Genomic DNA, 16,910 nt, shown 5'->3' with positions numbered 1-16,910 from the left:
CGAAGGAACCAACATACTCCGATTCTACGGCCTCCCTAAAGTGCACAAGCCGGAAGTCCCCCTCAAACCCATAGTCTCCCTACCAGGCACAGATTAGCCAAAGAACTACAAAGAAGACTCAGGCACCTAGTCAACAAGTCAGCCCACTCTATCCACTCAGCCCAAGAATTCCTCAACTCCATCAAAGACATAAAGATAGAGGACGAAGATACCGTGATATCGTTTGATGTCACTGCCTTATTCACATCAATAGACATACCACTAGCAAGGGAAACAATGACAACACTACTTGAACAAGAGCACGACCCCAGTGAAAACATCTCCAAAGAAAACATGCTCAAACTATTGGACCTATGCCTGACCATCCACTTCACTTTCAATGGCCAAACATACGAGCAAATCAACGGGACACCCATGGGATCACCTATTCCGGACTCATAGCAGAAGCAGTAATGCAAAGACTAGAAAGGACTGCCCTTCCGCAAATCCAACCAAAACTGTGGATACGCTACGTAGACGACACCTTTGCCATCATTAAACGGACCAAATTAGAGGAGACACACAGACTTATAAACAACAGCCTCACTGGAACAAAATTCACCAGAGAGGAGGAGAGGAACAAACAGCTCCCATTCCTGGACGTCATGGTAGAGCGCAAGACAAATGGGGAACTGCAAACGAAAATACACCGAAAAGCCACGCACACAGACCAGGTACTGAACTTCAAAAGTAACCATCCCAATACAACACAAACGAAGCTGCGTGCGGACACTATTTAAAAGGGCAACAACACACTGCAGCAACACGGAACTACGCCAAGATGAAGAAAAATACCTCTTCCAGGTTTTCAAGGATAACGGATATCCAAAGAATTGGGTCAGAAGATGCCTACACGAACAGCATCAGAAAGAGACTACACACCCCAACACACTCATCACACTACCCTATATCAGAAACATGTCAGAACTCACCACAAGACTCCTACGACTGCTGGGCATCAGAGTGGCACACAAGCCCATGTCAACCCTACGACAACTGCTCACCCGAACCAAGGACCCACTCTCCGCCATGGACAGGACCAATGTCATCTACAAGATCCCCTGCAGAGACTGCGAGAAACACTACATCGGACAAACAGGAAGGAAAGTAACAACAAGAGTACATGAACGCCAACTGGCTACAAAATGACACGACCAATACTCACTCAACTCAATCCACATGGACAAGGAGAACCACCACTTCGACTGGGACAACACCAAGATCCTGGGACAGGCTAGGCCGAGACAGGCACGAGAATTCCTAGAAGCATGGTACTCCACGAAGCATGCTATTAATAAACACATTGAACTCAACCCCATATACATTCCACCAGGAAGGAAAACCGGAAGTGAGGCAATCCATCTCAATGGACCCGAGAGTTTAAAAACCAGGTGGGAAAACACACCGACGCTTCATCGGAGACTGCACTGAGGATGTTACCAAGCATGGTAACGAAACGTCTGCAAAACAAGAAACCAGCTCGGCGAGCCAAACAACCTCAACAACCTCAAAACTCAATCAAGTTTGAGACAGACAATTTCCCTCACATAAAACCATGCTGACTATCCCTAATCATTCCTTGCCTCTCCAAATGCCTATAAACTCTATTTTTCAGAGTCACCTCTAACAACTTACCTACAACCGAAGTCAGACTCACAGATCTATAGTTCCCAGGCTTCTCCTTACATCCCTTCTTAAATAAAAACACAACATCAGCCAATTTTCAGACATCCGGCACCTCACTCATGTTTACAAATGATACAAATATATTTGCAAGGGGCCCTGCAATTTCCTCCCTAACTTCCCACAGCATCCTGGGATACACTGGATCAGGTCCTGGAGATTTGTCCATCTTTATATTTTCTAAGACCTCCAGCACTTCCTCTTCTGTAATGCAAATTGTTTTCAAGATATCAATATTTATTTTCCTGGGTTCTCTAACCTCCATTTCTTTCTGCACAGTAAAAACTGACATGAAATGTTCATTTAACGTCTCTCCCATCTCCTGAGGTTCAGCACAAAGATGACCTCTTTGATTTTTGAGGACCTACTCTCTCTCTAGTCGCTCTCTTGTTCCTAATATACTTGTAGAATCTCTGTGGATAATCCATAACCTTATTTGCCAAGGCTATCTCATATCCTCTCTTTACCTTCCTGATGTCCCTCTTGAGAATGTTCCTACACTCTTTATACTGTTCAAGAGCTTCATTTGAATCTAGTTGTCTACATCTAATATACAATATTTTTAAAATTCTTGATTAGAACCTCAATATCTTTATTCATCCATTGTTCTCTAATCTTACAAGCCTTACCTTTCACTCTAATTGGAACATAATGACTCTGAACTTCTGTTACCATACTTTTGAAAGCCTCCCACTTATCAGACATCCTTTTACCTTAGAACATTCTACTCCAATAAATTTTTGAACATTTTTGTCTCCTAACGTTAAAATTTGCCTTACTCCAATTAAAAACTTCAACTTTTATGAAATGCTTACGTTTCCCACAACTATTTTAAAACAAATAGAATTATGATCACTTGACCCAGTGTTCCCGTACTATCACTTCAGTCAGTTGCTCTGCCTCATTACCAATGAGAAGGTCATGTGTTGCTCCTTCTCTGGCAGGAACATTTACATATTGATAATGAAAGTTTTATTGAACACATTTAACAAATTCTGGATCAACCAAACCTTTAACACATCCCAATTAATGTTTCAAAAATTAAAATCATCTACAAATACAATCTTATTATTCTACATATATCTGAAATGTCTCTACATATTTGTTCCTAAATTTCCCTCTGACTATTGGGGGTGGGGATGCTACAGTACAATCCTATCAAGTTGATCATTCCATTTTTTATTTCTAATTTCAACTCATATATTTTCACTGGATGATTTTTCAGAAATATCTTCTCTAGTTACAGCAGTAATGTTTTCCTTAATTCCCCCTCCTCATTTGCCTCTCTTTCTATCCTTCTATCCTTACGTTGTAACATAATCCACATGGATTCAGAATTGGCTTGACAATAGAAGGCACAGGGTAGTGGTGGAAGGATGTTTCTCAGGCTGGAGGTCTGGGACTAGTGGTGTTCTGCAGGGATCCATAATGGGACCTCTGTCCTTTGTGATATATATAAATGACTTGGATGAAAATGGGTTAGTGAGTTTGCAGACAACACAAAGATTGGTGGAGTTGTGGATAGTGTAGAAGTTTGTCAAAGGATACAGTGGGATATAGATCAGTTACAGATATGGGCGGAGAAATGGCAGAAGAAGTTTAATCTAGGTAAGTGTGAGGTGCTACACTTTGGCAGATCAAATGTTAAGGAAAAGTATATGGTTAATGGCAGCATTCTGAACAGCAGTGATGCACAGAAGGATCTTGAGGTTCAAGTCCATAGATTCCTGAAAGTGGCCACGTAAGTAGGTAGGGTGGTACAGAAGGTTATGGCATGCTTGCCTTTATTGGTCGGGGAATTCAGTACAAGAATCAGGATGTCATGTTACAGCTTTATAAGACTTTGGCTAGGCCTCACTTATGCATCCAATTCTGTTCGGTACTTTACAGGAAGGATGTGGAGTCTTTGGAGAGGGTGCAGAAGAACTTTACCAGAATGCTGCACGGAATAGAGGGTATGAGCTATAAGGAAAGGCTTGAAAAACTCAAGTTGTTTTCTCGAGTGGCGGAGGTTGAGGGGAGACTTGATAAACGTTTATAAATCATGAGATACATAGATAGAGTTGACAGTGAGAATCTTTTTCCCAGAGTTGAAATGGCTAATACTAGGGAGCATGCATTTAAGACGAGAGGGGGCAAGTTCTTAGGAGACGTGAGAGGCAGGTTTTTTTTTTTTTTTACACAGAGTGGTGGGAGTCTGGAATGCACTGCCAAGGGTGGTGGCGGAGGCAGACATGATAAGGGCATTTAAGGGGCTTTTAGATAAGTACACGAATACGCAAGGAATGGAAGGATGTGGACCAAAGGTGGACATGGGATTAGTTTCATTTGGCATCATGTTCGGCACAACATTGTGAGCCAAAGGGCCCATTCCTGTGCTGTACAGTTCAAAATTCTATGCTTTATAAAAAGCTTAGGCAAGCTTAGAGTAAGATTAGGGCCAGTCAAGGACAGTCGTGGGAAGTTGTGCGTGGAGTCCGAAGAGATAGGAGAGGCGCTAAATGAATATTTTTCGTCAGTATTCACACAGGAAAAACACAATGTTGTCGAGGAGAATACTGAGATACAGGCTATTAGACTAGACGGGATTGATGTTCATAAGGAGGAGGTGTTAGCAATTCTGGAAAGTGTGAAAATAGATAAGTCCCCTGGGCCGGATTCCTAGGATTCTCTGGGAAGCTAGGGAGGAGATTGCAGAGCCTTTGGCTTTGATCTTTATATCGTCATTGTCTACAGGAGTAGTGCCAGAAGACTGGAGGATAGCAAATGTTGTCCCTTTGTTCAAGAAGGGGAGTAGAGACAACCCTGGTAATTATAGACCAGTGAGCCTTACTTCGGTTGTGGGTAAAGTGTTGGAAAGGATTATAAGAGATGGGATTTATAATCATCTAGAAAGGAATAATTTGATTAGGGATAGTCAACACGGTTTTGTGAAGGGTAGGTCGTGCCTCACAAACCTTATTGAGTTCTTTGAGAAGGTGACCAAACAGGTGGACAAGGGTAAAGCAGTTAATGTGGTGTATATGGATTTCAGTAAAGCGTTTGATAAGGCTATTGCAGAAAATACGGAGGCATGGGATTGAGGGTGATTTAGCGGTTTGGATCAGAAATTGGCTAACTGTAAGAAGACAGAGGGTGGTGGTTGATGGGAAATGTTCATCCTGGAGTTCAGTTACTAGTGGAGTACCGCAAGGATCTGTTTTGGGGCCACTGCTGTTTGTCATTTTTATAAATGACCTGGATGAGGGCGTAGAAGGATGCGTTAGTAAATTTGCGGATGACACCAAAGTCGGTGGAGCTGTGGATAGTGCGGAAGGATGTTGCGGGTTACAGCGGGACATAGATAAGCTGCAGAGCTGGGCTGAGAGGTGGCAAATGGAGTTTAATGCGGAAAAGTGTGAGGTGATTCACTTTGGAAGGAGTAACAGGAATACAGAGTACTGGGCTAATGGTAAGATTCTTGGTAGTGTGGATGAGCAGAGAGATCTCGGTGTCCATGTGCATAGATCACTGAAAGTTGCCACCCAGGTTGATAGCGTTGTTAAGAAGGCGTACAGTATGTTAGGTTTTATTGGTAGAGGGATTGAGTTTCGGAGCCATGAGGTCATGTTGCAGCTGTACAAAACTCTGGTGCGGCCGCACTTGGAGTATTGCGTACAGTTCTGGTCACCGCATTATAGGAAGGATGTGGAAGCATTGGAAAGGGTGCAGAGGAGATTTACCAGGATGTTGCCTGGTATGGAGGGAAGGTCTTATGAGGAAAGGCTGAGGGACTTGAGGCTGTTTTCGTTAGAGAGAAGGTTAAGAGGTGACTTAAGACATACAAGATGATCAGAGGATTAGATAGCGTGGACAGTGAGAGCCTTTTTCCTTGGATGGTGATGGCTAGCACGAGGGGACATAGCTTTAAATTGAGGGGTGATAGATATAGGACAGATGTCAGAGGTAGGTTCTTTACTCAGAGAGTAGTAAGGGCATGGAATGCCCTGCCTGCAACAGTAGTAGACTCGCCAACTTTAAGGGCATTTAAATGGTCATTGGATAACCATATGGATGATAATGGAATACTGTAGGTTAGATGGGCTTCAGATTGGTTTCACAGGTCGGCGCAACATCGAGGGCCAAAGGACCTGTACTGCGCTGTAATGTTCTATGTTCTCTTTTTTCAGTAGAGTATGAACAATCACTTGCTCTGGGGCATTATGTATTGACAAAAGGGTTAGTACAGTTCTTACCTGCACCACAGCAGATATCATTCAGGATGATGTGTAAATCCACACTCAGAGATTCAGCTTCCATCACATACTTTCGAAAACTAATGAAAGCCTGGTGGAATAACCGAGCTGTGCAGAATACAAATGTTTGGAGAAAATTTGAGAAAAGCCTGCGTTCAATAGAAAGACTAATGATGTGATAGTTTCCCTCTCTAATGCACTCACTCCCTTCGCCTCAGCTGCAGTTACACTGTGCCCAACAGATAACATCCTGACTGCCCTGCACAGGTCTCAACAGAAAAGCAGACCTATGTATCTGCCACAAAGACATCTATTTTCCTACTCTCTCACACTATAGTAAATTAGTCTGGATAGGAAACAGAGCCAGAGGTTCACCATCTGGGATTACAAATACAGATCTTCCTCAAAAGAGTGCTCTATGAGCAGGATGCGTGATATCAGCCTGCAGAGGTAACAGACAGAAAGAGAACAGACCACTGCCCTGTCAATACGGACATCGCAAGAACTAACAGCAGACAGAGAACAGACCGCGGAGAACTGACCAGCGCCCCAGGTGAGCAGACTGAAGCAAATGACCAGCGCCCCGACTAGCTCCCTGTAAATACAGACACAGAAAGAACTGACCACTGCCACCCGTGTTTGAGTCTGAATGATGTAATTAGTTACTGCCAGAAAGGCACAGTGGCTCAGTGGTTAGCACTGCTGCCTCACAGCGCCAGGGACCCAGGTTCAATTCCACCCTCGGGTGACCGTCCTTGTGGAGTTTGCACATCCTCCCTGTGTCTGCATGGGTTTCCTCCCACAGTCCAAAGACGTGCAGGCTAGGTGGATTGGCCAAGCTAAATTGTCCACAGTGTTCAGGAATGTGTAGCTTAGGTGGGTTATAAGGGGATGGGTCTGGGTGGGATGCTCCAATGGTCGGTGTGGACTTTTTGGGCCGAAGGGCCTGTTTCCACACTGTAGGGATTCTACAAAAAATTCTAAAAAAGGGTCTGCACAGATTTTGTTACTTACCATCAAGGCCATTCTCACTGCCCAGTCTCTGCATCTCTTTCCGTTTGTAGAATTTATTCAACACTTTCAGCGCTTCACCTACCAACAATACAAATCAGATACCAACAAACAAGGGACAAACCTGTGTTTCTTTCCAACTGTCTTCTGTTCCTCCTCCATCCCAAACACCTTGTACTGCCTACCCTCCACAGATCTCTTGCCCTCCGCGCCTACCCTCCTGGCTCCCTCACCCCATGCTCTGCAACCACTCCCCTGCTCCCTCCATATGCACACACCCACCCACCCCCCACCGCTTTCTTGCCCCTCTACTCTTTTAAACTGAAAATAAAGCTTGCTTACCACTGTCTGCATCAAATACTCCCAGAATTGAACAGCATGGGGTTAGATACAAAAAAAAAGGTGTTCTGTGAAGATGATGACTGGCAAGGTAAAGGTGTACAAGGGAGCAGCCATTAAGAGAGTGGGCCAGTGTTACATTGGAAGCGCTGATGCCTTTGCTCGAGAGTTTTTGGCATGAGGCTGAGCAGGGGTACAGGTAAGAGCACATAAGGGCTCTTTAACTCTACTTTCTTTCTGTCTGGACTGAAGGCAGTTAGGTTGCATCTCCTGGCAGACTGCGTTAGGGAATGGGAGCTGGAGCTGGATACACTCAGGATCATTTGGGGTGCAGAGAACATCATTGATGAGGTACTGTGAAGTGGTCATTCTTAAGGTGCAGGCAGCACATAGCTGGGTGACCACCATAAGAGATAAGGGCAGCAGGGGTGGGGGAACAGATACTGATGGAATGGCCACAAAGAACCCTGCACTAACAGGAATACCGCTTTGGATATTGTTGGAGAGTGATGACCTTTCAGGGGCTAGCAGCAGCAGTAGGGTCAGTAGCACTGTGACTGGTTCCGAGGTGCAGAGGGAGTGGGTGCAGTCCAACAGAGCAATACTGATGGGGAACAGACAGGAGATTCTGTGGCTGCAGAAGAGACACCAGGATGGTGTGTTATCTCCCGGGTGCCATGGGTCAAGGATGTCTCTGAGCAGTTGCAAAACAGTCTCAAAGGGGAGGGAGAACAGCTCGAGGTCACTGTCTACTTATGTCATTTGGACCGATGTGCACAAAGGGATGGGGTCCTGCGTAATGAGTATAGGGAGTTACATAAGAAGTTAAAAAGCAGGACCTCGAGGGTAGTGATCTCCAGATTACTCCCAGTGCCACGTGTCAGTGAGGATAGAAATAGAAAGATAGGCCAGATGAATGTGTGGCTGAGGAGCTGGTGTAGGGGGCAGAGTTTTCAATTCTTGAATCATTGAGATTCTTCTGGGGTAAAAGTGACCTGTACAAGACAGACGGGTTGCATTTGAACCGGAGGGGGTCCAATATCCTCGTGGGGAGATTTGCCAGTGTCACCTGGGAGAGTTTAAACTAATTTGGCAGGGGGGAAGGCGGGGGAGGTGGAGACTCTTGAATAGGAGAGGGGTCGAGAAGTCAGGAGGAAATACATTTAGCCATCAAGAGCAAGTCTACTATTCAGGATAGCCAAGGGCACAGTAAAGGGAGTGAAAATACTTCTGGTTTAAGGTGCATATATTTCAAAGCACAAGGCCTGACTGGTAAGGCAGATGAGCTCAGAGCGTGGATTGGCTCTTGGGGACTGGGATATTATAGCCACAACAGAAACATGGCTGAGAGGAGGGCAGGACTGGCAGCTCAATGTTCCAGCATACAGAAACTACAGGCATGACAGAAAGAGTTGCCCTTTTGATAAGGGTGACATAAGAATATCCTCTTACAGCACAGTTGTTAAGGGGTCATCAAATGAGGCCATATGGTTAGAACTTAGAAACAAGAAGAGGATGGTCATTCTGTTCAGACTGCATTATAGACCCCCAAACAGCCAGTGGGTACTACAGCAGGTGTGTAGAGAGATTGCAGATACCAGTAAGAATAATAGAGTAGCACTGGTTGGAGATTTTAATCTCCCCTATATTGACTGGGCCACCCAGAGTGTACAATGCCTGGATGGGGTGCAATTTGTCAAACGTGTCCAAGAAAGTTTCCAAAACCAAAATACAGAGGGCCCTACTCAGGAAGGTGCAATGCTGGACCTTCTCTTAGGAAACAAGGTCATGCAAGTGACTGAAGTGACATTCGGAGACCACTTTGGGTCCAGTGACCATAACTCTCATAGTTTTAACATAGTTATGGAAAAATATAAGACAGATCCACAGTTTAAGGTGCTAAACTGGAGGAGGGTCAGTTTTGGGGCCATCAGGCAGGATCCAGCAGAGGTCGATTGGGTGAGTTCGTTTGAAGGAAAAGGAATGACTGGCAAATGGGAGGCTTTTGAAAGTGTGATATTAAGAATCCAGGGACAGTATGTCCCTGTTAGGGTGAAAGGAAAAGCTGGAAGGTTTAGGGATCCCTGGCTGACGAGGGATAATGAGGCTCTGGTCAGAAAAAAGGTGGCATACACTGGGTTTAAGCTATTGGGCGCATGTGAATCCCTAGATGACTATAAAAAGTGTAGAAGCACACTTCAGAGGGAAATCAGAAGAGCAAAAAGAGGGTATGAGATGGATCTGGCAAATAAGGTTAAAGATAATCCCATGAGTTTTATAGCTCTATTACGAGTAAAAGGTTGGCTCGGGAGAGAATAGGTCCCCTTGAAGATCAGCATGGCTGTCTGGACGTGGAGCCACAAGAGATGGGGGAGATTTTTACTGAATATTTCTTCTCAATGTTTACTGAGGAGAGAATCATAGATGCTAAGGAAATAAGGGAAACAAGTAGGGATGTTTTAGACCGCATACACGTTACCAGAGAGAAGGTGTTTGCAGCCTTAAAGTGCATTAAGGTGGATAAATCCCCTGGGCCTGATCAAGTCCCTCCTCAGACGTTGTGGGTTGCTAGGGAAGAAATTGCAGAGGCCCTTGCAGAGATTTTTGCTTCACCTTTAGCCACTAGTGAAGCTCCGGAAGACTGGAAGGTGGCTAACATTGTTCCATTGTTTAAGAAAGGTAGCAAAGACAGGCCAAGGAACTACAGGCCAGTGAGCCTGACATCAATGGTAGTCAAGTTGCTGGGAGAGGATACAGAGGGACAGGATCAACGAACATTTGGATCGTCAAGGTCTGATTAGGCATAGTCAGCATGGATTTATGCACGAGAAGTCATGTCCGACAATTTTTTTTTTAAAAAAGAATTTTTTGAAGAGCTAACCAAGAAGATAGATGAGTGTAGGGCAGTGGAAGTTGCCTATATGGGCTTCTGTAGGGCAGGCTAGTCATGAAGATTAGGGTGCATGGGATCCAGGGAAGGCTAGCTAATTGGATTCGAAATTGGCTTGATGGTAGGAAACAGAGAGTGATGGTTGAAGGTTGTTTCTCGGACTGGAGGCCTGTGACTATTGGTGTGCCACAGGGATCGGTGCTGGGACCTTTGTTATTTGTTATTTACATTAATGAACTGGATCATGCAAGGCATGATTAGTAAGTTTGCAGACGATACAAAATTGAGATGTATCGTTGATAGTGAAGGTGGTTACTGAAAATTACACAGCGATCATGATCTGATGGGGAACTGCACTGAGGATTGGCAAATGTAATTCAATACAGACAAGAGTGAGGTGCTGCATTTTGGAAAGCCATACCAAGGTAGGACTTGTACAGTAGCCTCACACCAGATCGAGGTGGCTCAGACACATGGTGGGTGTCTGATCGAACTGATCCCTGTCTATCAGGAACTCAGCGTTTGCTCAGTGCAATGGACCACTTGCTCCCACCCTATCCCACCGTGACACGTTGCCCTAGAATCTGAGCCATCTTGGGAAAATCGTCCCTGTGCCCTTTCAAATGGCACAGAATCATTATCTGTAAGTGCTAATGCTACATACTCTCCACTGCTTCACATTTGCTGGACTCTCAGACATGCCTCTGAGTGACGTTTTGTCCTTGAGCAGCGGAAATCCCATGTGTAGGGCCCTCTACAAAGGGGGCCACCCCTATTCCTTCTGGGATTTGAGTGGAGAGCTGCATGTGGCAATTGTAGATTTGAGTAAATTCATTGGGTGTCAGGCAAAGGAAGTTTTTGTGGCCTCGAGGAAATGGTATTTCATAGATACTTTGTTTCCATTTGCAGCCCCTCTTTAGCCTTTTGAAGAGGATGATTCTTTGATTTTTGATTGCACTTCAGCCCCACCCTCCTGATCCACAGGCATGCAGCGCAGAGAGGGGCAGACAAGTCTGCTCCTGGGCCTGGCCAAGATAGCCATTAACACTTCCAGGCAATGGTCTTTGGAGGGGCTCGTGGTTTCTGACTGTCTGCCCCTCTTTCACCTGCTTGGGCGCCCCAGGACAGAGAGCATGTGGCATGCACATGGTCAAGGTCTTTCAAGACTGATGGGCACCATAGGTCTAAAATGCATCATCACTCCAGACAATGTTTTTCAATTTAGTCATTTTCTGTTTCATCAGAGAAGGTTCTGTTTGACTGTTAGTTTGTTTTATTTGGATACAGTTCATTGTTTTTTCATTGTTATTTCATTGTTATTTCATTGTTATTTTTGAGTTCCTGCTTTAAAAAATAAAAGGAAGCTTTAGATACTCGTGGAGTAATACAACATGGAAACAGGCCCCTCAGCCCAAATTGGTCCATGCTGACCATGATGCCCACTCAGCTAGTTCCAGTTGCTCGCATTTGGTCCATATCTCTCTAAACCCTTCTCATCGATGTACCTATCCAAATATTTTTTAAATGTTGCTATTGTAGCTGCCTCAACCACTTTCTCTGGCAGCCTATTTCACATAAAAAGAACAAAGAAAATTACAGCACAGGAACAGGCCCTTCAGCCCTCCAAGCCTGTGCCGATCCAGATGCTCTAAACCTGTCGCCTATTTTCCAAGGATCTGTATCCCTCTGCTCCCTGCCCATTCATGTATCTGTCTAGATACATCTTAAACAACGCTATCGTGCCCGCCTCTACCACCTGCGCCGGCAACTCGTTCCAGGCACGCACCACCCTCTGCGTAAAGAACTTTCCACGCGTATCTCCCTTAAACTTTTCCCCCTCTCACTTTGAAATCGTGACCCCTAGTAATGGAGTCCCCTACTCTGGGAAAAAGCTTGTTTTCCACCCTATCTATACCTCTCATGATTTTGTAGACCTCAATCAGGTCCCCCCTCAACCTCCGTCTTTCTAATGTAAATAATCCTAATCTACTCAACCTCTCTTCATAGCTAGCGCCCTCCATACCAGTCAACATCCTGGTGAACCTCTTCTGCACCCTCTCCAAAGCATCCACATCCTTTTGGTAATGTGGCGACCAGAACTGTACGCAGTATTCCAAATGTGGTCGAACCAAGGTCCTATACAACTGTAACATGACCTGCCAACTCTTGTACTCAATACCCCGTCCGATGAATGAAAGCATGCCGTATGCCTTCTTGACCACTCTATCCACCTGTGTTGCCACCTTCAGGGTACAATGGACCTGAACACCCAGATCTCTCTGTGCATCAATTTTTCCCAGGGCTTTTCCATTTACCGTATAGTTCGCTCTTGAATTGGATCTTCCAAAATGCATCATCTTGCATTTGCCTGGATTGAACTCCATCTGCCATTTCTCCGCCCAACTCTCCAATCTATCTATATTCTGCTGCATTCTCCAACAGTCCCCTTCACTATCTGCTACTCCACCAATCTTAGTGTCATCTGCGAACGTGCTAATCAGACCATCTATACCTTCCTCCAGATCATTTATGTATATCACAAACAACAGTGGTCCCAACATGGATCCCTGTGGAACACCACTGGTCATAGTTCTCCATTTTGAGAAACTCCCTTTCACTACAACTCTGTCTCCTGTTGCCAAACCAGTTCTCTATCCATCTAGCTAGTACACCCTGGACCCCATGCAACATAACTTTCTCCATCAGCTTACCATGGGGAAACTTATCAAATGCCTTACTGAAGTCCATGTATATGACATCTACAGCCCTTCCCTCATCTATCAACTTTGTCACTTCCTCAAAGAATTCCATCAAGTTGGTAAGACATGACCTTCCCTGCACAAAACCATGCTGCCTATCACTAATAAGCCCATTTTCTTCCAAATATAAATAGATCCTATCCCTCAGTCTCTTCTCCAGCAGCTTCCCCGCCACTGACGTCAGGCTCACCTGTCTATAATTACCTGGGTTATACTTGCTACCCTTCTTAAACAAGGGGACAACATTAGCAATTCTTCAGTCCTCCAGGACCTCACCCATGCTCAAGGATGCTGCAAAGATATCTGTTAAGGCCCCAGCTATTTCCTCTCTCGCTTCCCTCAGTATCCTGGGATAGATCCCATCCAGACCTGGGGACTTGTCCACCCTAATGCCTTTTAGAATACCCAACACTTCCCCCTCCTTATGCTGACTTGACCTGGAGTAATCAAACATCTATCCCTAACCTCAACATCCGTCATGTCCCTCTCCTCAGTGAATACCGACGCAAAGTACTCATTAAGAATCTCACTCATTTACTCTGACTCCTCGCATAACTTCCCTCCTTTGTCCTCAGGTGGGCCAACCCTTTCTCTAGTTACCCTCTTGCTCCTTATGTACGAATAAAAGGCTTTGGGATTTTCCTTAACCCTGTTTGCGAAAGATATTTCATGACCCCTTTTAGCCCTCTTAATTCCTCATTTCAGATTGGTCCTACTTTCCCAATATTCTTCCAAAGCTTCGTCTGTTTTCAGTCGCCTAGACCTTATGTATGCTTCCTTTTTCCTCTTTGCTAGTCTCACAATTTCACCTGTCATCCATGGTTCCCTAATCTTGCCCTGTCTATCCTTCATTTTCACAGGGACAAGCCTGTCCTGCACTCTAAACAACAACTTCTCTTTAAAAGGCTCCCGCATATCAAATGTGGATTTACCCTCAAACAGCTGCGCCCAATCCACATTCCCCAGCTCCTGCCGAATTTTGCTATAGTTGGCCTTCCCCCAATTCAGCACTCTTCCTTTAGGACCACTCTCGTCTTTGTCCATCAGTATTCTCAAACTTACAGAATTGTGATCACTATTCCCAAAGTAATCCCCTACTGAAACTTCAACCACCTGGCTGGGCTCATTCCCCAACACCAGGTCCAGTATGGCTCCTCCCTGAGTTAGACTATTTACATACTGCTCCATAAAACCCTACTAGCCACTCCTTACAAATTCTGCTCCATCTAAACCCGTAACACTAAGTGAACCCCAGTCAATGTTGGGAAAATTAAAATCTCCCATCACCACTACCCTGTTGCTCCTACATCTTTCCATAATCTGTCTACATATTTGTACCTCTATCTCACGCTCGCTGTTGGGAGGCCTGTAGTACAGCCCCAACATTATTACCGCACCCTTCCCATTTCTGAGCTCAGCCCATATTGCCTCACTGCTCGAGTCCTCCATAGTGCCCTCCTTCAGCACAGCTATGATATCCTCTTTGGCCAGTAATGTAACTCCTCCACCCTTTTTACCTCCCTCTCTATCCTGCCTGAAGCATCTATATCGTGGGATATTTAGTTGCCAATCTTGCCCTTCCCTCAAGCAATATCATCATAGTCCCAGGTACTAATCCAAGCCCTAAGTTCACCTGCCTTACCTACTACACTTCTTGCATTAAAACTAATGTGCCTCAGACCACCTGTCCCTTTGCATTCATCATCTGCTCTCTGCCTACTCTTCCCCTTAGTCACACTGACTTCATTATCTAGTTCCTTACAGGCTTTAGTTACTACCTCCTTACTGTCCACTAACCTCCTCATTTGGTTCCCATTCCCTTGCCACATTAGTTTAAACCCTCCTCAACAGTGTTAGAAAAAGCAGCCCCTAGGTACTCCATGTGAAGCACTGGAGCTCATCCGGCCTACACAGAGTCAGACCCGACAGTTGTTTCTGCAACAGACACAGGAACAGCTCCACACACAGAATACAAAGGGCCAGACTGGGTGCAGCCTTGATTCACTCCTCTCCCAAAGCACAGCAGCGCCGTCAGGGACCTGTTAACCTTCAGTAGACGCTCTGTGGCAATTTACAGAATTTGGATCCAGGCAACGAGGTGCAACCCAAACCCGAAAACTCACAGAATCCTGAGCAGATACTTGTGAACCACCTTGTCAAATGCCTTCACCTAATCGAGGGAGAAAATGGCACTCGACAGGCCAACTGTCTAAGTCCCAGAACAGGGGCATGCTGTTGTGAATGTGCCGGCCCAGAATGGTGTAGGACTGGTCCAGGTAGAGGCCCACCATATGTCTGAAGCATGCTGCTGAAGATTTTGCAATCTGTGGTGAGGAGAGAGACCACATGGCCATTCTTTAACAAACTGGACATTTTTTTGGGGCGGGGGGAGAGGGGGGGGAAGAGAGAGAGAAGATTTGTGGGGGGTGCGGAAGAGAGGGATTTGACCTTCCAGGCTGGAGTGGGGGTGGTGCCATTGAGTCCCTCTACACCTTTCTTCCCTGCCTCCTCCCTCCTACACCTTTCTCCCGCCCCTACGCGCCCGATTCCCCCCCCCCCACCTTTCTCTCCCGCCCCTACACGCCCGACGCCGCCCACCCACCCCCATCTCACCCTTGTCCAGGTCCCGACTCAGTTCTGCTCCAACGTTTCCCTCGGGCCCAGGGCTCACTCTGGGCGATAGCGGCACAAACAGGGAGGTGTCGGGGCCTTTCGAGCCGCTCCCGCGGACCATGCGGCGACCGGCGGCTCGGAGTGGGCCCGGGACCAGGCCCAGGAGCCTGAAGCTGCGATTCAGCCACATGATGAGCACAGAGCCGGCCCTGGGGCGGAGACAGAGCGGCTCCGCGAGACCAGGCACTGCGCGGGCAGCTAAACCTCGCAGGACCCGAAGGCCGTTGGTCACTATGGAGACGGCCAGATCCCTCAACCATACCAAATACCCGCCCAAAAATAAACCCTAATAAATACATAAACATCCTGAATAAATCTCCATAAAGATGTAAACCATTTCCAGAATAAACTCCAATACACAAACAGCCCCCAAAATAAACCCCTAAGGAAAACTCACAAAACACAACCCACTCCCAAAACAAACCCCAATAAATACACAAACCCCAATAAATACACAAACCACCTGCAAGAGAAATCCCAATACAGAAACCACCACCCCCCAAAAAAACCCAATAAAGAAACAAAATTAGCCACAAGATAAATCCCAATAAACACATACAATCAAAAATCCCAATAAGTACACAGGGACAGTAGTAAATAATTCAGTACAATCGTGTCTGAGCAGACCCTTGAATACCCCATAGCACCATTGCAATTGGCAGTCAGGATGACAGTCAGAAATCTGTCAATCTCTCCCTCAAACATACTCAAAAAACTTCTGCCTCAGAGGGCTATGGAGAATTTTAAAGGTTCACAACCCTCTGAGTAAAAGAATTGCATCTCAACTCAGTCCTAATTGGCATCTCTGCTTTTAAATTGGACCCCCAACCAGAGGAAACATCTAACTTGCATCTATCCAGTCAATCTCTTAAAGACTGCATAGGTCAGTTCCACTATCTCAGAAACAAGTCTGCGTAACCTTTGCTGCCCTCCCCTCTATAATATCCTTCTTGAGTTAAGGAGACCAAAACGAGCATATAATACTCTGGGTACGATCTAACCAAGTTCCTACACAGTTAAAGAAAGGCTTCACTATTGGTCTCCTAATAGTTCATTGCACTGCATATTAGCCTACAGTGACTTGTCTACAAGGACACTTGGGTCCCTTTGTACATTCCAATCTCTTACCATTAGAAATACTTTGCACTTTGATTCACTAAACAAGAGCAGATAACCTTAGAGATAGTAGGAACTGCCATTCTGGAGTCTGAGTGGATATCCTTACATTTTTCCATATTGTTTCATCCACCTCATTCCTGCCAATTCACTAAGCCTATCCAA

General features: G+C 45.5%; 1 protein-coding gene across 3 annotated transcripts in view; it reads right to left on the bottom strand.

Annotated features, from left to right (window-relative positions):
- supv3l1 (SUV3-like helicase) overlaps positions 1-15,812 on the bottom strand; it is a 53,516-nt gene extending 37,704 nt beyond the window's left edge. For 2 of the 3 annotated variants that reach the window (XM_048608738.1, XM_048608739.1), the window contains exons 1-3: positions 15,570-15,812; positions 6,972-7,049; positions 5,958-6,065 (exon numbers count right to left, since the gene is read on the bottom strand). In XM_048608738.1, the coding sequence (XP_048464695.1) occupies positions 5,958-6,065; positions 6,972-7,049; positions 15,570-15,759 (376 nt within the window). In that variant the 5' untranslated portion in view covers positions 15,760-15,812. The remainder of the gene's footprint in view (positions 1-5,957; positions 6,066-6,971; positions 7,050-15,569) is intronic. The other variant, XM_048608740.1, reaches the window with a different exon arrangement.
- Between the last annotated feature and the right edge of the window lie 1,098 nt (positions 15,813-16,910).

This window comes from Rhincodon typus, chromosome 20, assembly GCF_021869965.1.
Source record: "Rhincodon typus isolate 14 chromosome 20, sRhiTyp1.1, whole genome shotgun sequence".
Classification (NCBI taxonomy): Eukaryota; Metazoa; Chordata; class Chondrichthyes; order Orectolobiformes; family Rhincodontidae; genus Rhincodon; species Rhincodon typus.
This window is presented reverse-complemented; position numbering and strand designations above follow the sequence as displayed.